Source organism: Lolium rigidum, chromosome 4 (assembly GCF_022539505.1).
Source record: "Lolium rigidum isolate FL_2022 chromosome 4, APGP_CSIRO_Lrig_0.1, whole genome shotgun sequence".
Classification (NCBI taxonomy): domain Eukaryota; kingdom Viridiplantae; phylum Streptophyta; class Magnoliopsida; order Poales; family Poaceae; genus Lolium; species Lolium rigidum.
Window position 1 is genome coordinate 243,178,106 of NC_061511.1, and position 27,456 is coordinate 243,205,561.

Genomic DNA, 27,456 nt, shown 5'->3' on the forward strand with positions numbered 1-27,456 from the left:
TTCCAAGAGAAGAATATTGTATGATTAAAATCTTCAGAGTTTGGTTTCAAGAGGAGAATTCAAGATATGGCTCGAAGATGATGTCATGATAGTCTCATGCGTTGAGCTATGGATGACTATGGTTTAGAGCATACAATGAAATAAAGAGTTCTCTATATACCTCAAGATGTTATGATAGAGCATGAGGACATACAATGTTGACCGACCAAGAGTAAGAGCGAAGATTGAATTCAAGTTGGTCAACACATGAAGCATAAAGATTGTACCACTTTGGATCATGTGATCTTGTCGATGATAAGCCTTGTTAATTATACTTCATGAGCTGACCCACTATATATTTGTGTTGTCTATATGGGTTAGGTATATCAAGAACTTAAACTTGAAGCTTGTCGTCCATTTGGTGATAATGGATTTGTGAAGATGTGCTTCAAGGTATCTTTCCCATAGTGGTGTATGGGTGAGAAATCTTGAGTCTTCACGAAACAACAATGATCCAATGAGGCATTCCGACTTGAATGGAGCTTGAAACGTTGTCATCAAGATCAAGCGGGATGTGCAAGATAGAGTATATCCTTGCTAGGTTTTTCTTTTACCGGTCTCAAGGTGGTTTTCGGTAGGGTAACTTTATCACATCGTCTTAGGAATCTAAACCCTTTGCATAATTTGCATCTCTATATTCTTGTTGCTTCTTGGTGTTTCTCTATGAGAGGTTCTTGAGCTTGTTGCTACCTTTTCAACAATCCCAAATTCATCGAAAACGGAATCCGTATGCATCTTCTGTTGCATTGTCGAGTTTGAACGTCTTTACCGTTTCTTGACGTCGAGTGGAGGCTCCCTCTCTAAAAATCATCTGAAAACATTCTCTGAGGAGTCTTAATATTTCCAACAAAACTGGTTTCACCTTAATCGGAGTTAGGAAACTTTGTCAAAGTTAAGTTCTTTTGAGAAAACTAGGTTTGAGAGGTTTCTGGCGAAACCGGCTACGCCGGCTGCTACGCCGGTCTGACCGGCCGAGCGCGGGGCTCCATGTTGTGACCGCCGGATGCCTATATTGTGCGGCTTTTCGGCTACGGGTTGGCAGCCTGCCGGTTTGTCCGGCGCACGGTCCAGCCGTCGGTTGGCCTGTCGGTTGGTCCGGCGCACGACCCGGCCTGCCGGTCCTGCCGCCGGTCCGTCTGGCGTGTTTCCCGGTGCTGCCGATTTTGCTGCCAGTTTGCCCCACAGGAACTCCCAAACAACTAGTTTTCTCCCTTGGACTATAAATAGCCCTTCTTCCTCCTTGAGGAGGTAAGGTCAATCATTATACTTTCTCTCTCCTACTCCATCGTTGAACCTCAAAAGCTTGCTTTTTCTCCATTCCCTCCCATGATTCTTGCATCTTCTTGAGGGATTTGAAAGAGGAGATCTAGATCTACAGTCTCCACCAGTCACTTCCTCCTCTAAGTGAGAGGAACTCTTGAGATCTAGATCTTGGAGTTATTTGTTGATTTCCTCCATTGTTCTTCCTCTCTAGTTTCTCCATAACATTTGTTGCTTTGGTGGTATTTGAGCACCCTCGGTGTTCTTGCTTTTGCATCCTTGCATAAGTGTTGAGTTCTGCATTACGATTAGTTCGAGGGAGATACCGTGAGCTTGTTACTCTTGGAGTGGTTACCTTCTAGTTGGCTTGGCGGTTGGTACTCCGGTGACCTCTTCGTGGAAGATTGTGAATATGCACGGGCTTTTCCTTCGTGGAGGTTGTGAAGTGGTTGTGGAGCTTGCCATCTTCGGAGTGGAGGAAAAGCTAACCATAAGGGAAAGACCTTTGTCCTTCGTGGTATTGACTTGGAGAATAAGGTAAGCCTTCGTGGTGTTCAAGAGACCTTCGTGGTAGCCCACATCTCTCCAACGTGGCTTACCTCACTTCATGTGGGGGAAACACGTGATTACATCTTTGTCTCCGCATGCCTCAGTTATCTCTATACCCGAGTTTACTTTGCTTGTGATAGCTATCCTTCTTGAAATACTTATATCTTGCTATCCCTTGTGTTCATATATCTTGAGCCTATCTTGCTTAGCTTTAGTTGATGTTGTTGCACTTAGTTGAGCATAGCATATTTAGGTTTTGTGCTTGTAAAATAAACTTATTTAATTTCGCGTTCTTACAAGTCAAATCCATAATAGTTTTTGCAACACCTATTCACCCCCCTCTAGGCGACATCTTGTCCTTCAAATTTTGCAAATTTATCTCTCCACATAGAAATTCCATGTATAGCCATAAGCCTCTGTATTTATCACGCCTCATCGACCTTCTCTCATTATCTACCACTTATTTAAGAATTAATCCTAGATCATTTGGTTAGGGAAGTGGATGCACAGACCAGCCAGACAGGTTTAACTCCTCTCACACGTAAATTTGGGTTATTATAAAAAATTACTCGCTATAGGGTTTTCCCCACCGCTTTTTTTTTTTTTTAAAGTCCACGCTCAGTAGCTGATTTTGGCAGCCACTATTTCCGAGGGGAAATATCAAGCCTCCCCTCTAAATCCTTTTGGCTCCAATACACTCATAACCTCAAGTTTCTATGGTTGTCGGATAACACCTCCACACTAAATCCTTTTGGCTCCACTAAACTCATAACCTTACCCCTAAACTTTTGTTGGCGATCGGATTAAACCTCTCATCTACATCTATTTGGCTCCAATAAACTCATAACCCTAATCTTTTGCACCATGCTTGCAACTGTCTTGCCTCTATCATCATCGTTGCGGCTGGACAAATAAGGGATTTTTAGCCTAGAAATTGGAGTGTGAATGAACTGCAAAACAACATGGAAAATATTCATTGTTATTTTTTTTCAAATGTGCAAATGCACATTGTTATAATGTTATTCATGGAATCATGGTTATGCAACCACAAATCTGGCATCACATGAAAAAGACCCGGAGGCCCTCATTTCTCCCTCCCCCCTCTCTCTATCTATCTATCTATCTTTTTTTCCTTTCTCTTAAGAGTCATCCACCGCTTCATCGCTCTTCTTCCTCCCCTATTTGGCGGCTCCATCTGCCAGAGATGGTGGGGAGGGATGATTGTACCCATGGGTATTATTCTAGTGGTAGGTCATTTAGGTTTTGGCCTGAGTGCCAAGTTGGTATTGTGTCGTTTGAGGTTTGTTCAGATGGATTTGCAGAGATGCTCTTGGTGGAAAGCGATGGTGGCGATGTTGCTTGCAGAGTTGTGGTGGTCGGAGCCCTTATGCACCCCCGACAATAAATATCGTGCACACATCTCCTAATTGTAGAGATCTAAGGGTTTCTCGGCTTCTTCCTTGTGGTCATGGTGATAGACGGAAGGAAGAAGGGGAACATAAGGTTTCTCGATCTAGATTCTAGAGTTCGGTGGGGAGTGTGCGTGGGTGCGGTTGCACGCACAGTGTAAGCTACATCTGCTGGAGTTCGCTAGCGCCAGAGCTAAGTAGCTAACCTTGGCAAAGATAGCCACTCCATGCCTTCCCTGGCTTTTAGTCCCCTGAGTGAGGATCTTCTTCAACCTCAGCCCAAGAATCAACGTCCAACGACGCCCCAAGTGGCAAGTTCCCCGGTGGCGACAACGGCGCTCGGTGCTGGAGGTCTCAGATCGGTGGCGGTGACCAAGGATAGGATTGCGTTTTCATGAAAAGTTTAGGGTCCTGGTTGTAACTTCAAAGCGCTATGTTGTAATTTCCTTTTTAGGGGGTTTTATATAACCGCGTACAGACCGTTTACTACATCTGTTCCAAAATAAATGTCACGATTTTATCTAGACACAGATATCTATACGCATTTAAAATATATACCTAATAAATCTACGACACTTACTAAAACAGATGGGATTTTTTTTACGAATCAATAGAGGAGAAATAAGTTTGAAGACCCTTCTAAATTTAAATATATCTATCCATTAAAATATGTCTAGATACATGTAAATTTAGACAAATTTATAATATGGACAGAGGTAGTAGAAAAATCCGAGAACCAAACGGCACCATAAAAACCGGTGAAGGATCTGAGAAAAGAACTAAGGGCATCTCCAACCGGGCGACCCATCCCGCGCCCGCGCGTCCGGATGGGTCCAGCCGGACAAAAACCCGGTCCAACGCTCGGACCCATCCCTAAAACGGATGCCCGCGGCGTCCGGATCGACGCAAACCCGGCCCAAATCTTGGCCGGGTTTGCGTGGCCGCGGACGCGAAAGGCTGGTCGCTCGGCATCCGCCCCTTGTCCGCCCCTGGCCCGCGTGTCATAGGCATAAACAATATTTTTCATTAAAGAGATTCATTACATTTTTTTTAGGTACTACTTCTATCCTAAATACGTACGGGGCCGGCGGCTCGCCGGCGACACCTCGCCGGCTCGCCGGCGGGGCCGTGGATTTCACTCGACGCGGGCGGCTCGTACGCGTGAGGATTCCACTCCAGCTTACGGGCTGGGTGGCGCGTCGGCGGCGGCGCGGGCGGCGGCAGCTTGGGCGGAGGCCATCATCCTCCTCCTTTCCATCCGCGCACCTCGGGAGCGCTCGCGCTCCACCTCCTGCGGCGGAATCATCCGCTTCCCGCATAGCTCCACCTCCTGCAGAACGGCGCGTTCCACAGCGGTGCGCGCCTCCAGGCGGACGCGGGCGGGGGCCTGGGCCTCGTGGTTCTCCTCGCCGGCGGCGCATGCGCTCTTGCCGGCCGCGCTCCGGCTGACTCGGCGTCCTCCCGGGCGCGCCGCTCGGGCGACGGCATGCTGGATGAGGTGACGGGCTGCTCGCATAGCGAGCAGCTCGTTCTTCGGCCGAGGAGGTCACCTAGCGGCGGCGGCCGGCCCGCCGGATGCCCTCGTGCTCCTTCGTCACGCGCGTGAGGTCGGCGAGACGCTCCGTCGATGGCGGCGTTGATGTTCGCCGGCGCGAGGTCCTCCTCGGCGACGGGCTCCTCCGCGGCGGCCGCCCCTCCTCCGCGGCCTCGTACCCGGCCGTCCGCGGTCTCGTGCCGCCCTCCGCGGCCGCCTCCCCCATCTCGCGTCACCGGCCTTCTTTGCCGCCGCCTCGGCGGCGACGCGGAGCGCCTCGTCGTCGGCGACCCACCGCGAGTCCGCGCGCTCCTCCTCCTCCGTCCGCGGGAACCCGGCCCGGGCGGCGAGGGAGAGCTTGGCCCATGTGGCTGCGGGGGTGCGCGGCATGGCGCCGGAGAAGGTGGAGGGGGAGAGAACGGTGATGCGGTCCGTGTGGAGACCGCCGCCGTCTTTTATAGCCGGCGGTTCGGCGGGAAACTTGGGCGCGAGCGCGCGCCAATGGCGTTTTCGCGGCGGAACCTTGGTGCGCGCGGGATCTTTCCCGCGCGTTCCACCGTCCACCATGGCCGTCCCGTCGAGGCCCGCCATGGCGCGGCGCGCGCAACGAAGACGAACCACGTGGCGTCTCTTTGGGTCGCCGCGTTGGGCGCCGCGTGCGGCCCAGACGGACACGCGGACGCGGGGACGCTATCCGCGTGTCCGGCGGCCGCGCAAACGGCCCAAGCAGACGGCGGCGCGTCGCTTTCGGATCGGCTTCGGTTGGAGATGCCCTAAAGAAGGGACCACGGCAAACGGGCCCAAAGTGTACTGTAGCCACCGAGACCACACGTTGCAGCGCAAAAAATCAGGTCGTATTCCGAGCCCGCGCTCCACGTACTCGTTTCGTTTGGGCGCTTGGAGAGAGTGAGCGGCGGGCGAACAGAAGAAAAAAAAAAGAGCGATGCTGCCGCTTGTGCGCGTCGGCCGCGCCCCTCTCCGCCGCCTCGGCCGCCTCCTGCTCGCCTCGCCCCAAACCCTATCGCTCTGCTCCCCTAACACGACCACCGGCTGCGGCGGCGGCGGCATCTCGCCCCATGTCCTGACGCTGTCCGCTCGTCCCTCGGCGTGCCGCGGCGGCGATGGCTCCCCTGCCGCAAGGGCACCCAGCGGCGCCTCGTCGAGAGGCTTCTGCGCCCGCGCGGTTAGCGTGGACGACCAGGCTCCCTCCAGCTCCGCGGACGCGGCCGGCGGCGTCTACGATCTGTCCGCGCCTTACCTCTCCGTCCGCATCCGCTGCCGCAAGGAGGACGCTGTCAGTTACTCAGTACCCCGTCGTCACCTATTGTTCAGTTTCTATCAGAGTTTTGCCTAACAAAAGTTTCATGTGGCGTCGCAATCCAGGATTTGCTCTCCGAGTCCCTCCTGTGCTTTGGCGCTTGCTCCGTCACTGTGGACGACATTGCCGGCGCTGCAAATCTCGACGAGGTGAATACTACATTCTCTGTGCATTTTGCAATCTTGCAACCCGAGTTAGTGAAAATTGTTCTTGCTATTCATGTCTTACTTGCTACAGACGAGGCACGAGATTTGGTCAAAAGTATCTAATGCGTGCAACCCTCGTATGCTATGCAGATCTCCATAACAACCATATTTGCGTACGGGGAAAACGTGGGCTTGAGCGTTTCCAGTGCGGCAAGCTCAGCTGGTCTGGACTACAGTCCAGTTTATGAAACCTCTGTAGGAAAGCAGTGTGATTGGGTGACACTTGTGCAGGTTACTACTCTTTAGCACTGTAATTCTTAGGTCTATATGCTATACAGTTTTCATATACATAATCCGCGAGCAAAGTCCATTGTAGCTTTCGCTCTCAAAGTTGCGCGCACGCACCTGTGCAAGATCCACTTCACTGCATTACTTCATGCCGCAGACACAGTGATTTTGTTTGGCAGATACTTGAAAACAATACTGTTATTTGTGCAGGAATCGTATGAGTCTACTAAAGTTATCGATGGCCTCTGGATTATTCCTAAATGGAGAACTCCCCCTGTATGTCTGCATACATCATGCTGTTTCCTTTTAGTTTCTTCATAGACAATTGTCGTTCATATTTATCTGATCATCTGCTTGAGTATTACTTCATCATGTATCATGTTCGTTTTTTTCCATTCACAGGATCCACAGGCCACAAATATAATCATCAATCCAGGTTTGGCTTTTGGAACTGGGGAGCATCCCACAACTAAGTTGTGCCTTCTATTTCTAAAGGAAGTGATTAAAGGGGGTGAGCGTGTCTTGGACTATGGAACAGGCACCGGAGTATTGAGTATTGCAGCTCTGAAGGTATCATGTATTGGTGCTCTCCTCTTATTATTGTTTACTACAAGCAATTTTTAGGAATAAACCGCAGTAGTATGGAGGGGAAATCATCTTTGGCTCATAGGTGTAGATGCACCCGTTGTCTAAAAAGTATATTTCAAAATGTCTAAAATTCCAAAAAGAAATTCTGGGTGTACATCTTGACATTCTATGTTCACACACTAAGTTTCGCTAAGAAATTACAATTTTTATGGGCTGTGTAAAAAATAAAATTTTCAGTGATTCAAAATAGCCTTTTACGTTACAGTTTTTTTTTATATCTTTTTTACGTAGGCCACGTAAAATGTCTTTTTTCCACAAACTTTTGTGAGTGAACATAGAATGTTCAAATGTATATCCGGGATTTTTCTTCATAATTTTTAAACATTTTACAATAAACTGAAAATGCATTTTTCTTAATAGGTGCATTTAGACCTATGAGTCAAAACACTGTGTCCTGGTATGGAGTACCTTATATCATATAGCTCATTGTTGGCTTATGCAATGTAGATGGGCGCAGCTCTATCCACGGGGATAGACATAGACCCTCAAGCTGTAGCATCTGCTCATGAGAACAGGTTGCTGAATGGTATGGATTCGAACAAGATGCCAGTTTACTTGGTACCAGCGGGCGCCAAGCCTTCATCCTTCTCAAGCAGCATTGACAAATCAGAAGAGAGAAAACCCAGCAGTGACCCTGAGCTGAAGTCCTCAAAGGGTACATTCGACATCGTTGCAGCAAATATACTGCTGAATCCCTTGCTAGAGCTGGTCGAGGACATAGTTGGTTATGCAAAAACTGGTGGAACAGTTGCTGTTTCTGGGATATTGTGTGAGCAGGTAAATAATTTGATTACTTCCCAAATTTAACAGCCATTCAATTTTAGTTTCCTTAATTATGATGATTCTCTCCGTATCTCAGTTTGGTCTCATCTAATACAGGTTCCAAAGGTCGAAAAGGCTTATTCCAGGTACTTGGATAATGTGTCAGTATCTGAAATGGATGGATGGACCTGCCTTCAGGGAACAAGAAAGGCGTAGAATTTCAGTTTTCTTCTCCTATTGTAAAGGCAGATCATCCTACTTTCTTGACTACTGAGAGATTTTTTGCCATAGAAAAGGAGAGTTGTTTTCCCTTACTACCTGACTCAATTTGGTTGAATTACTTGAATGTTGTTGAACTACACTGTATATTGTTTTGAAGGCATGTTTGACAATTCTTCCAAGGAGTGACTTGTACATCACTTTCTGTCGTGTGATAAGAAAACACGTGTTGTTCAGTGTATGGCTGCAAGGCAAGCAACCAAACAAATTTGTTGGATGAATGTAACATTTATTTATTTTTATGCCCACCATTTTTATTATTAGGATAGCATGATGAATTCATGGGCGAACGTGGCGTACATACAGCAATATTAGGATATCAAAATCCCAGCTGAAACCCAGATAGATTTCCATAATGAATTCAAAGACTTTGGCAGGACTAGTTGAGGGTTTCAGACCAACTGCAGATGCTAGAAAGCATTGTTAGTACAACTAGCAAGCAAAAGGCATAACATATTCTTCTCAGTACAAGCTGTATTGGTTCCTGAAGACATGTGAACTTGCTGAAATCAACGTCGCTCCGATAACACCCTTCTCCTGGGACACAAACTATGCATGAATCAACATCTATCTTTCCAGAAAGAAATTGTGCATTATCAATAGAGAGTATGCTTTGAAGTCCTTTGTCGAATCCTGTAGAAATTTCAGTTAACAGCCCGCCATTTTGGCATTCAGCTTATCTGAATCCTTAATTTTTTCTTGTTATCTTCATCTACTTCACTCCTATGTCTAGTGTACTGTGCTTGTACTATCCATTTGTGTTTGCAGAAGCAATCCCATCTAAATTTTACTAGGAATCTTGTGTCTAAGGAAAGGCTCTATATCATTTCCAGATTTCAAGCCCTCTTCCTGCTCGGCGAGAAACTTTGAGAACTCCAAAACTTTTGCCTCTCTGCTCTTTTCAGGGGGGCTACTGAGAAATGGGATTGATGACTGTGCTTTTTCCAGCACCCACACTGACGAGAGCAATTCATTGGGTTTGTCTAACTGCTCCAAAATTGTGGAATCCTCATTTTCTGTTAAAAAAAGGGAGGAGGTTGAAAACTCATATATACCTGGCTCTGATGACAAAAAGAAAAGATGATCTGAACAAAAATAGCTAGGACCTGAATACTTGAAGACCATCTCCAAAGATTTGCAGGGGATGCTGAAATTTAGACGAGGTATTGTGCTCCCACCACCATGCTTAGCATTGCTGGATATGGTAAGAAGAAATAAGATGACTGTACAGCCAGTCATACAATTACTAGAATCAAGGATACTAAAGAAGTAGGTCACTGTATGTGTGATGCAGGAAAATTAAGATGACGTTAGAAGTTAGGTTTCAAACAGTACATATTCAGCACAAAAATTGGTAACTGGTACAAATCGTATGCAATTTGACAGTGGTATCCATTCTGTTGTATAAAAAAGCTTGTTTATACCTTGTTATTAGCCCAACCATTTGACCATGCGAATTAACAAGAACACCACCACTAGCTCCAGGATGAACTGCCGCTGTTGTCTGCAGCATAACTGGCATGTCCATATTGTCAGTCTCTGAAGTGCTTGGCAGCTGAGAATGTTGAGCTGATGGGATTTTGATAACCTTTGAGACCACCCCAGAGGAAAGGGAGGAACCTAGACCTGCAGACACATACTCAAATATCAATTGTGTAACAATAGAAATAGCTGAGATATACACGCAATAAATTGAGAATCTAAATGCATTAAGCACATTTTGAAAAATATGATTGTGAGGCTTATTACCTGATCGAGGTCCAAGAAGGCCATGCCCAATAACATATACAGACGACCCTGCTGCTGGACAAACAAATTCTGGTCTAATTGTACACAATTCAATCGCAACCTTTTCCATTTGAAGCAAGGCAACATCAAGCGGCCCCTTGGAGACGAAAACCACACTAGCACTGTACCATGTCTGTTTCTCCCCATGATCCAAACGAACAGATATTCTCTTCTCTCTTTTAAAACCCAAACTAAACAATGAAACCTCATGCTTAATGGCATCTTCATTGGACACTGTACATTGTTGTGACTGCAACAGTTTACTTTCTTCTTCAGGGAGATATTCGCCCGCAAGTGAGGTGGTTTTGTTTTCTAAACCTAGAGGAGAAGTTCTCCCAAATCTCCAAGGTTCCAAAAGATGAGCATTTGTCAGAACTAATCCATTCTTGTTGAGGAGAATACCTGAAGCCCAAGATGTATCACCGACCGTGACAAGAACAACTGAGGATATAGCATTTCTGACTGAAGGAGGAATGCTATACAGGTTAAGACCATTGGCTGAATTAGAAATAAGCCTCCTATGGTTATCCATGCCACATGATTCAACTATTGTACTGTCTGCATTATTGTCATCAAGTAACTCATTTGATACTTGCTCAATTTCCTCGAGTTTGTTGCTGCTCCATGCAGTGCATATTCCATCCCATGTAATCACAAGCTGTCATACAGATAGTAAGTTTACATACTGTTCTATGTGCAAAAATCTATTACTGACACCAATAAACTCACCTGAACTTGTATGCTATTGCCTCTCTGTCTTAATGGTTTCATCAGCATCCCCACCAGACAAGAATTTTTGTCAAACACTGGAGCACCTTCCATACCTTAAAATATTTGAGAATCTGTTAACAGTTGATGTCATAGTATGTCCTAAGAGAGACAGTGACATTTTTATACCAGGAAGACAGTGGATATCAGCCATCAGCAGTGAGCTCCTGACAGTGCCTGGCGGTAGGCAATTTGCAACAGCACCAACTGATATACTGCTTAAAGAACAACAATGATATTATGGATTAATCTGACAATACCTCTTTGTTTTTGAATAAACATGACATTTTATAGTAAATGAATGCATGCATGTCTTTCCAATTGACAACTAAGCATCACAGGTTCATAGAAATGCCCTGAGCAAAATTAGACAGTCCCTGCTCTTCAGCGTTAGTGGATGTACAGAGAAATCATAAAGAGCAACACTTCAGAGTTTAGTATTATCTCCATAACCAGCTATGTAATGCCATGAAGTTTTTAACTGTTTGGAGTTCAACATTATACCGATTAATAAGATAAACTTGTATTTAATTGAAACTGACTGATTGAACTTACAAACACACTAGGTGCATATGATGACAAATGGAACTAAAGCAGTAGAAACAATATTTACCTGTTGAAGAAATGGAATGGTGACAGGATACCAAAGGGAGACCCTACTACCAGCAGAGAGTCCCCTCGCTGTGGCATCGGTGAAACATTGATATGTCTTGCATTCTGATCACATTGGCCAAGATCATGAATTGAATAAGTACACCTTGTAATTCCAGAGGTGCTACAGATCAATGAAATGAAAATGTGTCAGATGATCCTTACATTTGATGTTAAGGCTGAAACTCCTAATATGGCAATTCTTGTGGCTGACTTGGCTAATATTGATGGCTCCACTGACTCAGCATACACATTCTTCCTGTTGGACTCAAGGGAAGACCGGACATCATTTTCAACCTGATAATTGTTCATAGTTGTAAGTATTTCATCACTACAAAATCAGGACGGTAAATTTTAGCTCGATCAATAGAAAACCTGCTTCTGATTGACATCAGCCAATGACCAGCCAACATCCCATGATGAACTTCCAATAAGCGAACCATCATATGTTAACAAGGATAATACAGAATCAGCAGATGCTGGGACATCAACCTAAAAAAAGGAAACAAAGTTGCTGAGCTGATGATTAATCAAATCATATCTTCCATTCATAATGTCATATGTAAATATCTAGAACCTCATAAAATAATCAAATAACTAATAGCAGTTCTTATTTTAATTATGAAGTCTAAGTTGATGTTCCTGAGCTCCAAGAGTACCTTCTGAACCCAAAATACTACAAACCAGTCTTTTCTATTCACATATGCAACTTTACAAAAAATGGTACGAGCACTGCCCATTCATATAGCAGGAAAAAATATCTACAGAGTTTTAAACTGCTTCACGGCAAAAGTCCCAACTAGCACTAGAATCTGGATAAACAAAAAAGAGTAATACTAGTAACTAGGAGAGTGGACAAATGGAGGCCGAGCTACATGTAGCCCTTTATTTTGAAAAATTCAGAAATCATAGTTTTAAGATTCAAAAAATTCTGAAAAAAAATCTTGGATGTAGCCAATGATGGTATCTACAAACACATAAAATTTCAATGTGAAATTCTTAGTAGTTTATGCTACACAAAAATGACAAATATGTGGATCTGAGAATAGTGAATACTGCACATTTCAAAACTACAAAAACCTGCCAGATTTTTTCAGTTTTGTGTAGTTTACAATACAAAGAATTTCACATTGAGATTTTGCATGTTTGTAGATTTCATCATTGTCTACATCCAGAATATTTTTCCAGATTTTTTTAAAACTTAAAACTATGATTTTCGATTTTTTGAAAATAAAGGGCTACAGCTCGGCCTCCGTTTGCAGTTTTCGGCATATATTTTCACAGGGAAAGAAACACCTACCATCGCCAGTAACTGAGCTGAAAGCCACTGTGGAGCTCCAGAATCTCCATCTCTGATGTACCCTGATTCCTCACGCTGCATATGCCAGGACAAGTTCAGGCTTTCAGGAAATTTTTCCTAAAATTCACTCATAAAGGATATCCCCTGTGTAGTTCTTCAAATCCCATAATTAAGCACCGAATGTTTTGTCCTCTAATCCAATACCCTCTAACAACATTGTGCCCATCGATCTGAAGATCTAATAACCCAACAACTATGCATCAATCTACATGCCTGCATTAGTCTTTACTCCTATGTGGTGATTGACAGCTTGACAAATTTTCAGCATTGTGGATTCGTATTTCTTCTAAAGTAGGCAATGAGAAGGGCAAAGTGAGGAGGCAATGCAGTACTAGTGTCTAGTGTAACACCATAACAGCTGGTGTTCCTTACCTCAACTAGCACATCAAGACGCGCCTCCGGTACTAACCTCGGCTGCAGTTCCTGCAGGAATGGATCATCAAGCAACGAAAACCTCAGCACCAAAATCACCTCAATTACACAGGTGTGAGTACGAGGCGCCGCGACCAACGTCACCAACCTCGCTGGGGCTATCCCGCTGCTCGGCGACCAGGAACGGCTCAACGAGCGAGGCGGCCGTAAGCGCGAGCCCCCCGGCGTGACCATGAGCCGCGCATACACGGCTTAGAAGCGGCGGCGGCTCCGACAGGGCGCCCGGCGGCAGCAGGATGGCCGACGCCGAGAGCGTGGTGGACCCCGACCTGGAACCAAGCCAAGTCACGATTAAGCTCAAATTTCGCGAACAGGTCAACGAATTGGGGGAGGGGAGAGAGGGGCCGCGTACTGGTGGAGGTGGAAGGCGTGGCGGCGCATCTTGACGGCCTTGGGGTCCTGCAGGAAGCGGAGAGGAGCGTCGGGCTAAGCGAGAAAGCTCGGGAAACGCTGGTACGGGTAGAGGGAGAGGAGAGGAGAGGAGGTTGGAGCTGACCGGACCGACGATCCGAGCCATGGCCGAGAAGCTTCGCGCGGCGGCGGCGATCTCCTGCGCCTCCATGGCGCGCGGCCGCGGGGAGCCGGCCAGCCGGGGAGGAGGGGACGGCACGGCAGCGTCTCTCCCTTGTTGCCTTGCTTGCTCTTTTCTTCAGAATCAGTTTGCTGTTCTTTTTTCGAGAGTACGCGACAGCCTACCACTATACGCGACCGCGTACCACTATCTATATACACTGTATTTTCATTTAGAATATGTTGAACTATGCACAAGGTGATGATTTTTTGAAGGGGAACAATCAAAACATCGGACCAGCGGACGTTAATTTGTTGCACATGAGCACCAGTGCTCTTGGTTTTTAAAATATTTGAAATTATATTTTTATGTTTTAAAGAATCATTAAATTTATCGGAAATACTTTTGTACACCCACGCATGGGTGTGGGTGTTTCTATCACCGTTCATTTATTCCTCGAGATTCGTGCCCACCATGGTAGATAGAAAGATTCCTTTCTCTCTCCTCTTTTTATCCGAATCTTAAAGCACAATGAACGGTGACGGAAACACCCACACCCATGCGTGGGTGTACAAAATCCACTCTCTTTATTTATTTTATAAATACATACACATGTCCTGAATACTCGTACGAAGGTAAAAATTACGTTGTACTTTAAGCTAGAGAAAATTTGTGGTTGTTTATAGGGGCATATATTTGTCAGAAATTTGTCTTTTTATATAGCTCAAAATACACCATACTTTTTCTCCAAAATTCTTACCGCACCTTCAAAATGTTTATTTGTGTGTAGGTATTTAATTTCAATTTTTTTAAAAATCCAAAAAACATGGTTTTCAAAATTCAGGAGCACTAGTGCTTATGTGCATAAGACACTTTCCGTGGACCAGCAAAATACATTACCCACTCAATAACCAATACCAGCCTCTAGCATGGTCATTCCAAAAGGTACCTCGTTGCTTCATGTCACAACCTTGATATGAGTTAGGCGAGTTCAGCAAAACATGCGGTGCTTCCACTCCTCCAAATGCTGCATAGATGTGTATAAATATTCCACTAAGATTTCACTTTTTCTCTTTTAATTTGCTCGGTAGCATGGCATTCCACCAGTTTGAGATACCCTCAAAAGAGGAAACATTTCGATGAACTGGCGTGGCTTGGACGGTCCACATCTTGCTCCACAATGCCTTGGAGAAGGGGCATTCTTTGGAAAGGTGGACTACCGTCTCCTTTGTGCTAAGACATAAAGGGCATATAGGATAGTGGGGTCATCCACGAAGAACAAGCCTATCTGTAGCAAGGATTCGTCTATGGATCACCAGCCATAAGAAAAATTTGCATTTAGGCTACGTGTGCACCTTCCAGATGTTTGAGACGGATAACTTCGGGATTGGTTCGTGGAATTGGGTTAAGTAGGCCGATGTCGAAGTGTAAGTCGTGTCCATTTCCACACGATAGTGTCTTTAGTGGTCTGTTGGAGATTAGTCCACGATACGATGTTCCAGAGGTTGATGAACTCGATGAGATGTGCCAGGTTGTTTCAGCGTACGATGGATTTGATCCAGTTTTGCCCTAAAACTCCTTCATTACCGTTCTTAGCTTCCTTGGTGCGATGATGAAAAGGTTCAACACATAACACTTTAGGGGACCTTCCATGCACCATTTGGCGTGCCAAAACAAAGTTGTTCCTTCGTTGCCTAGAGTAATGGTGGTGGAGGCCATAAAGAAATCCATGTCCCAGAGTAATGGTTGTTTAGGTGTAGGATGGATTAGGTTGATGAAATGGTAGTCTGCAAACATCGAGCCATCTAGCTTTTTGGAAGAAGAATGAAGTTGGCCATGTTTACGAGGTTTGCATAGTTTCCCCTGAAATATTTAAATTCCGTTATGGCTGTGAGGTCAACATGACTTGAAAAAAATCCCTAATTAAACTAACCGAGGCCACACCCTTTGACTGAAGGGAGCGAAAATACCACTTCCTTGATTTTAGATTCCTCAAAGGTGGCATCGAGTTAATTCACTGAGGTTGTGGGACTCGATAACAAGGTTCTCCCAATCGAGGGTGATGGTTCGAGGCACTGGAGTTCCCAAGTGATCGTGAAATGTGATAGTAGGTCATGTTCTTTGTGGCTGCGAGTGATAGATGTGGCTTCCCCCCACTCTAAGAAACTGGATGAAATTCTTTCGTCTTTCACCATTAATCGTGGCATGGAACTTCAACTGCAACAAATCCACACAGAAACAAGCATATGGACACAAAGGCGAGCACTTGGACATAGCGACAAATCACTAACACGGCGCTGACCGCACATGCGAACGAGCACTCACTTGACTCCTTCACTCATCTAAACTCACCGGTGAACTATCTGGATGAGACTCCCGACATCACACATGGGTACCACCGCTCCCATCAACGATCATCCACCGCCTTATCATCGTTCTGTCGAGCGTCGATCGTCCCGCCCCGATACGCTAGTCGGGCCCCCTCCCCAGGGCAAGCGTGGATTTAAATCGCGAAACTCACTTGGATACCAAGTGTTGGCATTCGTCGACGGATCGATAATAGTTCCTCAGTTCAGTTGTGACATCCTTTTGTGAACGAAGGGAGTATGAAACTTGAGAAACACACAAATACTAAAACTTTGGTAGAGGGTGCACTCATCACATATTCTATCACCCCCCCATCATCAAATCTTGCGGTACAACTTCTGCTTTGTAAGGTGCAGTACATATGTGCGGCCCTAGCTGGCGCTCGACCGCCAGGTTCTTATTGCGCGATCGGTTTCCGACAGCCCAATTAGGGAAACACCGTGTTTCCCTTTCGTGGTAAGAAACGTGCGGGAAGTAATTTGCGCGTTGTGGACCACAGAGGTTACGTGCCGTAATGTATTTGCTTTCAGACAGTGCATGTCTCCCCTTTCGTGTAATTAATGTTAATAATCAATGCATGCAAATTAGCATGACAATAAATGGAAGGCATGCATGGGATGGACCACCTTTTCTTCTCTCCCCTTTCGTGGATTCCTAATTAGCATGGCTAATCACCGCATGCAAATTTAGGATCACCCATAGAATATATGTAGCAGAAACCATTGTTTTAAAATGATTTATCTTTCAAATGAACACTTCGATTTAAGATTCGCTTTCACCAATAAATCCGTCTCAACGAGATCTTCAAAACTAGCACCCATGTTAATATGTTTCGACAAAATTTTTTTGACTAAAAGTTATCAACCCTCTCTATTTGAATAATCAACCCTCTGTACATGAGTGATCAACGGTAAACGTATAAAATTATCAACCCCCAAAGTTAATTTTTTTTATGGATTTTTTTAGCTCACATGTTATTAGGCGGTATTTCCTTTTCTAGTAGTTGTTTGGAAAATGTTGGAGGCATTTGATACAAGACAAAAAGAATGATGTCAGCGAGAATCTTTCTTAATTCTAAAATTTAAAATATTTTAACTTTCAAATGACAACTCCAAATTAAGATTCGCTTTCACCAATAAATTCGTCTCGACGAGATCTTCAAAACTAGCACCCACGTTAATATGTTTCGACAAAACTTTTTTTTACCTAAAAGTTATCAACCCTCTTGATGGCGTGTAACTCACACGTTCGTTGGGAACCCCAAGAGGAAGGTATGATGCGCACAGCAGCAAGTTTTCCCTCAGAAAGAAACCAAGGTTTATCGAACCAGGAGGAGCCAAGAAGCACGTTGAAGGTTGATGGCGGCGGGATGTAGTGCGGCGCAACACCGAGATTCCGGCGCCAACGTGGAACCCGCACAACACAACCAAAGTACTTTGCCCCAACGAAACGAGTGAGGTTGTCAATCTCACCGGCTTGCTCGTAACAAAGGATTAACCGTATTGTGTGGAAGATGATTGTTTGCGAGAGAAAATAGTAAAGAACAAGTATTGCAGCAGATTTGTATTTCAAGTATAAAAGAATGGACCGGGGTCCACAGTTCACTAGAGGTGTCTCTCCCATAAGATAAAAGCATGTTGGGTGAACAAATTACAGTCGGACAATTGACAAATAGAGAGAGCATAACAATGCACATACATGTCATGATAAGTATAGTGAGATTTAATTGGGCATTACGATAAAGTACATAGACCGCCATCCAACTGCATCTATGCCTAAAAAGTCCACCTTCGAGTTATCGTCCGAACCCCCTCCAGCATTAAGTTGCTAACAACAGACAATTGCATTAAGTATGGTGCGTAATGTAATCAATAACTACATCCTCGGACATAGCATCAATGTTTTATCCCTAGTGGCAACGAGCACAACACAACCTTAGAACTTTCCGTCATCGTCCCAGGTGTCAATGCGGGCATGAACCCACTATCGAGCATAAATACTCCCTCTTGGAGTTACTAGCATCAACTTGGCCGAGCCTCTACTAATAACGGAGAGCATGCAAGATCATAAACAACACATATGCAATAACTTGATAATTAACATAACATGGTATTCTCTATCCATCGGATCCCGACAAACACAACATAGAGTATTACGGATAGATGATCTTGATCATGTTAGGCAGCTCACAAGATCCAACAATGAAGCACAATGAGGAGAAGACAACCATCTAGCTACCGCTATGGACCCATAGTCCAGGGGTGAACTACTCACTCATCACTCCGGAGGCGACCATGGCGGTGTAGAGTCCTCCGGGAGATGAATCCCCTCTCCCGGCAGGGTGCCGGAGGAGATCTCCAGAATCCCCCGAGATGGGATCGGCGGCGGCGTCTCCGGGAAGGTTTTCCGTATCGTGGTTTTTCGCATCGGGGTTTCGCGACGGAGGCTTTAAGTAGGCGGAAGGGCGCAGTCGGGGGCTGACGAGGGGCCCACACCACAGGGCGGTGCGGGCCCCCCCTTGGCCGCGCCGCCTTGTGATTTGGCCACCTCGTGGCCCCACTTCGTATGCTCTTCGGTCTTCTGGAAGGTTCGTGGCGAAATAGGCCCCTGGGTCTTGATTTCGTCCAATTCCGAGAATATTTCGTTACTAGGATTTCTGAAACCAAAAACAGCAGAAACAAAGAATCGGCACTTCAAGCATCTTGTTAATAGGTTAGTTCCGTAAAATGCACGAATATGACATAAAGTGTGCATAAAACATGTAGGTATCATCAATAATATGGCATAGAACATAAGAAATTATCGATACGTCGGAGACGTATCAAGCATCCCCAAGCTTAGTTTCGCTCGTCCCGAGCAGGTAAAACGATAACAAAGATAATTTCTGAAGTGACATGCCATCATAACCTTGATCATACTATTTGTAAACATATGTAGTGGATGCAGCGATCAAAACAATGGTAATGACATGAGTAAACAAGTGAATCATAAGGCAAAGACTTTTCATGAATAGTACTTCAAGACAAGCATCAATAAGTCTTGCATAAGAGTTAACTCATAAAACAATAAATCAAAGTAAAGGTATTGAAGCAACACAAAGGAAGATTAAGTTTCAGCGGTTGCTTTCAACTTGTAACATGTATATCTCATGGATAATTGTCAACATAGAGTAATATAACAAGTACAATATGCAAGTATGTAGGAATCAATGCACAGTTCACACAAGTGTTTGCTTCTTGAGGTGGAGAGAGATAGGTGAACCGACTCAACATAAAAGTAAAAAGAATGGTCCTTCAAAGAGGAAAGCATCGATTGCTATATTTGTGCTAGAGCTTTTATTTTGAAAACATGAAACAATTTTGTCAACGGTAGTAATAAAGCATATGAGTTATGTAAATTATATCTTACAAGTTGCAAGTCTCATGCATAGTATACTAATAGTGCCCGCACCTTGTCCTAATTAGCTTGGACTACCGGATCTTTGCAATGCACATGTTTTAACCAAGTGTCACAATGGGGTACCTCCATGCCGCCTGTACAAAGGTCTAAGGAGAAAGCTCGCATTTTGGATTTCTCGCTTTTGATTATTCCCAACTTAGACATCCATACCGGGACAACATGGACAACGAGATAATGGACTCCTCTTTAATGCATAAGCATGTGGCAACAATTATTATTCTCATATGAGATTGAGGATATATGTCCAAACTGAAACTTCCACCATGGATCATGGCTTAAGTTAGCGGTCCAATGCTCTTCTCTAACAATATGCATGCTCCAACCATTAACGTGGTAGATCTCTCTTACTTCGATACAAGACGGACATGCATAGCAACTCACATGATATTCAACAAAGAATAGTTGATGGCGTCCCCGAAACATGGTTATCGCACAACAAGCAACTTAATAAGAGATAAAGTGCATAAGTACATATTCAATACCACAATAGTTTTTAAGCTATTTGTCCCATGAGCTATATATTGCAAAGGTGAATGATGGAATTTTAAAGGTAGCACTCAAGCAATTTACTTTGGAATGGCGGATAAATACCATGTAGTAGGTAGGTATGGTGGACACAAATGGCATAGTGGTTGGCTCAAGTATTTTGGATGCATGAGAAGTATTCCCTCTCGATACAAGGTTTAGGCTAGCAAGGTTATTTGAAACAAACACAAGGATGAACGGTGCAGCAAAACTCACATAAAAGACATATTGTAAACATTATAAGATTCTACACCGTCTTCCTTGTTGTTCAAAACTCAATACTAGATATTATCTAGACTCTAGAGAAACCAAATATGCAAACCAAATTGGCAAGCTCAAAGTTTTTCTTCATTAATGGGTGCAAAGTATATGATGCAAGAGCTTAAACATGAGCACAACAATTGCCAAGTATCAAATTATCCAAGATATTTTAGAATTACTACATGTAGCATTTTCCAATTCCAACCATATAACAATTTAACGAAGAAGAAACTTCGCCATGAATACTATGAGTAGAGCCTAAGGACATACTTGTCCATATGCTACAGCGGAGCGTGTCTCTCTCCCATAAAGTGAATGCTAGGATCCATTTTATTCAAACAAAACAAAAACAAAAACAAAAACAAACCGACGCTCCAAGCAAAGTGCATTAGATGTGACGGAATAAAAATATAGTTTCAGGGGAGGAACCTGATAATGTTGTCGATGAAGAAGGAGATGCCTTGGGCATCCCCAAGTTTAGACGCTTGAGTCTTCTTAGAATATGCAGGGGTGAACCACCGGGGCATCCCCAAGCTTAGAGCTTTCACTCTCCTTGATCATATTGCATCATACTCCTCTCTTGATCCTTGAAAACTTACTCCATACCAAACTCGAAACAACTCATTAGAGGGTTAGTGCACAATAAAAATTAACATGTTCAGAGGTGACACAATCATTCTTAACACTTCTGGACATTGCATAAGGCTACTGGACATTAATGGATCAAAGAAATTCATCCAACATAGCAAAAGAGGCAATGCGAAATAAAAGACAGAATCTGTCAAAACAGAACAGTCCGTAAAGATGTATTTTATTAGGCCACCAGACTTTCTCAAATGAAAATTCTCAAATTTAATGAAAGTTGCGTACATATCTGAGGATCATGCACGTAAATTGGCTTAATTTTCTGAGCTACCTACAGGGAGGTAGACCCAGATTCGTGACAGCAAAGAAATCTGGAACTGCGCAGTAATCCAAATCTAGTACTTACTTTACTATCAAAGACTTTACTTGGCACAACAAAACTCAAAACTAAGATAAGGAGAGGTTGCTACAGTAGTAAACAACTTCCAAGACTCAAATATAAAACAAAAATACTGTAGTAAAAACATGGGTTGTCTCCCATAAGCGCTTTTCTTTAACGCCTTTCAGCTAGGCGCAGAAAGTGTATATCAAGTGTTATCAAAAGATGGAGCATTGATATCATAAGCTCCCCCATTTGCAGTGGTACTAGGGGCTTTGTCAATTTTAGGCCTATAATAATATTTCTTTGGTTTAGGCACTTTAGAGGCATACATAAACTTTTGCTCCTTTCCCACATAAGATTTCTCTCTAAACTCGTAAAGATGAAAAGGTTGAACCCAAAGTTCCCATAGCTTTTTCAAGTTCGCCAATCCTATTAATTTGATTATCATGGTCAACACAAGTTCCTAGGACACTAATTCTTTCATCAATTCCTCCTAAGGATTTATCAAGTTTATCAGTTTTAACAAGTAACATCTCCAACTTAGTTTCAACACTAAAATTTTTCTCTATAGTTTCCAATTTTTTCATAACATCCTCAAGGGAGGTTTCAATTTTAATTTCATTAACAGGCGGTGTTCCAAATAAACTCTCAATAATGCAACTAGCTTCTAAAACGGGAGCACCTAGGAAGTTACCTCCCGCGAGACAATCAAGAACATATCTATTCCAGCTAGAGATACCAACATAAAAATTTCTGAGTAGGATAGTGGTGGAGTGTTTCTTAGTGCACCTATTATGGGCATCACTAATTCTATACCAAGCATCTTTTAAACATTCTCCTCCTTGTTGCTTAAATGAACGAACTTCAACTTCAGGATTACTCATTTTAGCAGTAGTAAATAAAGCAAACTAGATAAAGTAAATGCAAGTAAACTAATTTTTTTGTGTTTTCGATATAGCAAACAAGACAAGAAATAAAGTAAAGCTAGCAACTATTTTTTTTGTGTTTTGATATAATGCAGCAAACAAAGTAGTAAATAAAATAAAGCAAGACAAAAACAAAGTAAAGAGATTGAGAAGTGGAGACTCCCCTTGCAGCGTGTCTTGATCTCCCAGCAACGGCGCCGTAAAAGAGCTTGATGGCGTGTAACTCACACGTTCGTTGGGAACCCCAAGAGGAAGGTGTGATGCGCACAGCAGCAAGTTTTCCCTCAGAAAGAAACCAAGGTTTATCGAACCAGGTGGAGCCAAGAAGCACGTTGAAGGTTGATGGCGGCGGGATGTAGTGCGGCGCAACACCAGAGATTCCGGCGCCAACGTGGAACCTGCACAACACAACCAAAGTACTTTGCCCCAACGAAACAAAGTGAGGTTGTCAATCTCACCGGCTTGTCAGTAACAAAGGATTAACCGTATTGTGTGGAAGATGATTGTTTGCAGAGAAAATAGTAAAGAACAAGTATTACAAGCAGATTTGTATTTCAAGTATAAAAGAATGGACCTGGGTCCACAGCTCACTAGAGGTGTCTCTCCCATAAGATAAAAGCATGTTGGGTGAACAAATTACAGTCGGGCAATTGACAAATAGAGAGAGCATAACAATGCACATACATGTCATGATAAGTATAGTGAGATTTAATTGGGCATTACGACAAAGTACATAGACCGCCATCCAACCGCATCTATGCCTAAAAAGTCCACCTTCGAGTTATCGTCCGAACCCCCTCCAGCATTAAGTTGCTAACAACGTACAATTGCATTAAGTATGGTGCGTAATGTAATCAATAACTACATCCTCTGGACATAGCATCAATGTTTTATCCCTAGTGGCAACAGCACAACACAATCTTAGAACTTTCGTCACATCGTCCCGGTGTCAATGCGCATGAACCCACTATCGAGCATAAATACTCCCTCTTGGAGTTACTAGCATCAACTTGGCCAGAGCCTCTACTAATAACGGAGAGCATGCAAGATCATAAACAACACATATGCAATAACTTGATAATTAACATAACATGGTATTCTCTATCCATCGGATCACGACAAACACAACATAGAGTATTACGGATAGATGATCTTGATCATGTTAGGCAGCTCACAAGATCCAACAATGAAGCACAATGAGGAGAAGACAACCATCTAGCTACTGCTATGGACCCATAGTCCGAGGTGAACTACTCACTCATCACTCCGGAGGCGACCATGGCGGTGTAGAGTCCTCCCGGAGATGAATCCCCTCTCCGGCAGGGTGCCGGAGGAGATCTCCGTAATCCCCCGAGATGGGATCGGCGGCGGCGGCGTCTCCGGAAGGTTTTCCGTATCGTGGTTTTTCGCATCGTGGGTTTCGCGACGGAGGCTTTAAGTAGGCGGAAGGGCGCAGTCGGGGCCGACGAGGGGCCCACACCACAGGCGGTGCGGGCCCCCTGGCCGCGCCGCCTTGTGGTTTGGACACCTCGTGGCCCCACTTCGTATGCTCTTCGATCTTCTCGGAAGGTTCGTGGCGAAATAGGCCCCGGGTCTTGATTTCGTCCAATTCCGAGAATATTTCGTTACTAGGATTTCTGAAACCAAAAACAGCAGTAAAACAAAGAACTCGGCACTTCGGCATCTTGTTAATAGGTTAGTTCCAGAAAATGCACGAATATGACATAAAGTGTGCATAAAACATGTAGGTATCATCAATAATATGACATAGAACATAAAAAATTATCGATACGTCGGAGACGTATCACCTCTCTATTTGAATAATCAACCCTCCGTACTCGAGTGATCAACGGTAATTGTATAAAATTATCAATCCCAAAATTTAATTTTATTTGAAACATTTTGATGGACTTTTTTTAGCTCATATTTTATTAGCTGATATTTCCTTTTTCTAACAATTGTTTAACGAAATTTTCTATTTATGGAAAATGTTGCATGCATTCGCTACGAGACAAAAATAATGATGTCACTGAGAATCTTTCTTAATTCTAAAATTCAAAATGTTTTATCTCCCAAATAACAACTCCAATTTAAGATACGTTTTCACTAATGAACTCGTCTCGACGAGATCTTCAAAACTACCACCCAAGTTAATAGGTTTTGACAACTTTTTTTCGGGCTAAATGTTATCAACCCTAAAATACGTCACTTATCAACCGTCACTACTAGGAAAAGGGCTATAGCTGCACGGAACAGTGCCGGCGCACCATCATTGACGCGCGCCGGTGGCAAAATACCGCCGGAGAGCCATGTTAGGCCGCGCCGGCGAAGAACCTATCATCGCCGGCGCACAAGAAAATTTAGTGCGCCGGGAATAAAATTCGAAGAGTTCTCGGCCGAAAACGTAAAATCTGAGCACCTGACTCCCGGCGCACCTCTATGGTGGTGCGCCGTGGTAGACACTTGACCACCAGCCGCACCACCATAGAGGTGCGCCGGGGTAAGGTGCCTAGATTTTTCTCTCCACCCCTCGCCCCGGGAATCGCCTTTCAGTTTTCGAAAAATAAAAGAAAATGATAGAAAATTCAAAAAATAAAATCCTTTGAACTGCCCATGTATTATGTAATCTAGCTTTCATGAAAATTTTAAAAAATGAATTTCGATATATTATGCAAAATGGCGCCATCTTTCGGTAAAACGGGTTTTCTGGTTGCATACGACCTCCGATGAAAAACTATTTTTATATCAAAATCGATCTACGCGAAATTTCCTATTCGAATTCAACGGCGCCGTTTGGAGAGAAAATGGATTCGTCATTTGGAAAACAGAAACAAGACTTTTTTGAGATTTAAGATTTGGGAGAAAAAAATAAAAAATTACCCCCGGCGCACCACCCTACTTGGTGCGCCGGCGGTAACCCACACTATATAGTCAAGCCGCCCTCATCCCTCTTCTCCTTCCTCACTTCTCCCCTTGTTCTCTTTCCCTCCTGCTCTTCTCCTTGCAATACTCACCGACGGCCTCCGAAGACGACTACTACTCCGGTGACCTCCTCCTACTCCGGTGACCTCCTCCTCCTCCGGTAACCTCCTCCACCTCGGGACTCTATCTCCATCTCCGCCTTCTCCTTCTCCTCTTCCACCACCTTCACCTCCGGCCATCTTCTCCTCCTCCTCCTCCTCTTCCTAAACCACCACCACCTCCGGCCTTATCCTCCTCCTCCTACTCCTGCTCCTCCTCCTAAACCACCACCTCCGGCCTCATTCTCCTCCTCCTACACCGGTGCGGCAACGACGACAAGGCAACGCACGGCCACTGTTTTTGAGGACCCGAGCTAGATGAACCCGAGCTAGATCTAGATCTAGATCTGGATCGGGCTTTTTTTTTGAATTTCGAAAAATATACCGCCGGCGCACCGTGCCCGGTTCGCCGGGGATAATTCATGTTGCTGCTGGCGCACCTGCTGGTGCGCCGGCGGTAACTCATTACCACCGGCCTGTTCCCACCGGCGGGCTCCGGTGCGCCGGCAATAGCCGTTTTTGGTGCGCCGGCAATAAGGTTTTTCCTTGTAGTGCGTAAATTTTAAAACTTACCAACCCGAAAAAGCTAATTTCACTTAGAATATTTGAGCGACCATTTTTTTTAGTTTACAAGCTATCAACCCGGTGCCTCGTTATTTATCAACGGTAAATATAAATAACTACGAACCCTTAAAAGCTTATTTATCAACGGTAAAATATTCTAATTTTATTTATAATATTTTAGCGAATCTTTTTTATACTACAAGCTATCAACCCGGTGATCCGTAATTTATCGATGGTAAATATAAATAACTGTCAACCCTAAAAAAGTTAATTTAATTTAGAATATTTTAACGACTCTTTTTTATTTACAAGTTATCAAGCCGGTGCCCCGTTATTTATCAACAGTAAAAATAAATAACTATCAACCCGGTGTCCAGTTATTTATCAACGATAAATATAAATAACTATCAACCCCTAAAAAGCTTTCGAGACTTTTTTTAGTTTACAAGCTATCACCCCGGTACCATATTATTTATCAATAGTAAAAATAAATAACTACCAACCCAAAAAAGTATTTCATTTAGAATATTTTAGCGACTCTTTTTGTTTGTTTACAAGCTATCAACCCGATGCCCCATTATTTATCAATGGTAATTATAAATAACTATCAACCCAAAAAATGTTAATTTCACTTAGAATATTTTAACAACCATTTTTTTAGTTTACAAAATCTATCAACCCGGCGCCCCGTTATTTATCAACGGTAATAATAAATAACTACCAACCCTAAAAAGTATTTCATTTAGAATATTTTAGCGATTCGTTTTTAGTTTACAAGTTATCAACCTGGTAACCTATTATTTATCAATGGTAAATATAAATAACTATCAACTCTAAAAAATTAAGTTCATTTAGAATATTTTAGCAACTCTTTTTAGTTTACAACTTAAAATGGTACTTAATTTGACTAGCAAGTGGTAGTTCATTTGAGTTGCAAGTGAATCTCCCACCCGTTATTTCCCGTCTAAAAACCACTAGCCTGAAAAAGGAAATTATAAAAGTTACTAAAAAACATGAATTAGCATAATAAATAACAACCAAAAGTAAATTGCTAAAATAGAATTGTCAAAGGGGAAATGAGAAAAGGGAATTGATAAAACTAAACAGAAACTGCTGTGCAACACTTGCATGCCCTTCGGTCAACTGCGCACATGCATGCGTGTGGGCCAGGGCAGATGCTCGTGACCAACTATGAAAGTGAGTCTGCATGCGCGTGATTAGCTGAGCATGAGCTGCATGCACGTGATTAGTAGGTGGGACAGCTTGCATGCGCCCGCACCTATGTCATTAATCAGAAAAAGACAAAATAGCACAAGGAAAGGGAATTGACTCGCGCTGTCGCGCGAGCGCTCCGCGCCGACCAAAACTGATCGCTCGAGCGATCGATCACCAATGAGGAGATTCGAGAGACATATACATGTTAGCTAATGAATACTACTTCCGCTAATTTAAAATAAGTGTCTTCATTTTTCTACATATGGATATATCTACAACTAAATAAATATAAATACATCCACATCTAAACAAAACCGGAACACTCTAATCATACCTTGTACAAACTTGAAAACTAACTAAACGACTTGCACTTGACTCGCATACGACTTGTTACTTTTTTTTCAAGCAAC

At 43.7% G+C, this 27,456-nt stretch overlaps 2 protein-coding genes across 2 annotated transcripts; one reads left to right on the top strand and one right to left on the bottom strand.

Moving 5' to 3' along the window:
* Positions 1–5,717: 5,717 nt before the first annotated feature.
* Positions 5,718–8,413, top strand: LOC124707419 (ribosomal protein L11 methyltransferase-like). Its single transcript, XM_047239076.1, has 7 exons — positions 5,718–6,085; positions 6,175–6,258; positions 6,406–6,546; positions 6,754–6,819; positions 6,946–7,113; positions 7,639–7,968; positions 8,071–8,413. Exons 1-7 carry the CDS (start codon positions 5,735–5,737, stop codon positions 8,167–8,169), a joined length of 1,239 nt encoding a protein of 412 aa, XP_047095032.1. The 5' UTR covers positions 5,718–5,734; the 3' UTR covers positions 8,170–8,413.
* A 120-nt stretch (positions 8,414–8,533) lies between these two features.
* Positions 8,534–13,793, bottom strand: LOC124707418 (glyoxysomal processing protease, glyoxysomal-like). Its single transcript, XM_047239075.1, has 14 exons — positions 13,728–13,793; positions 13,584–13,630; positions 13,320–13,500; positions 13,172–13,222; positions 12,740–12,814; positions 11,815–11,931; positions 11,605–11,736; positions 11,402–11,505; positions 10,918–11,003; positions 10,750–10,844; positions 9,982–10,678; positions 9,657–9,858; positions 9,339–9,427; positions 8,534–9,248 (listed from the first exon to the last, which is right to left on the bottom strand). The coding sequence occupies exons 1-14, from the start codon at positions 13,791–13,793 to the stop codon at positions 9,013–9,015; spliced, it is 2,178 nt and encodes a 725-aa protein (XP_047095031.1). The 3' UTR covers positions 8,534–9,012.
* Between the last annotated feature and the right edge of the window lie 13,663 nt (positions 13,794–27,456).

Excerpts from the sequence above, each read along its gene's own strand:
- LOC124707419 (XM_047239076.1), top strand. The coding sequence starts at position 5,735 with ATGCTGCCGCTTGTGCGCGTCGGCCGCGCCCCTCTCCGCCGCCTCGGC. Across the intron at positions 6,086-6,174 it reads GCTGCCGCAAGGAGGACGCT|GATTTGCTCTCCGAGTCCCT; the intron begins GTCAGTTACTCA and ends GTCGCAATCCAG. Across the intron at positions 6,259-6,405 it reads GCGCTGCAAATCTCGACGAG|ATCTCCATAACAACCATATT; the intron begins GTGAATACTACA and ends TATGCTATGCAG.
- LOC124707418 (XM_047239075.1), bottom strand. The coding sequence starts at position 13,793 with ATGGAGGCGCAGGAGATCGCCGCCGCCGCGCGAAGCTTCTCGGCCATG. Across the intron at positions 11,737-11,814 it reads CTGATGTCAATCAGAAGCAG|GTTGAAAATGATGTCCGGTC; the intron begins GTTTTCTATTGA and ends AACAATTATCAG. Across the intron at positions 10,679-10,749 it reads GCAATAGCATACAAGTTCAG|CTTGTGATTACATGGGATGG; the intron begins GTGAGTTTATTG and ends TCTGTATGACAG.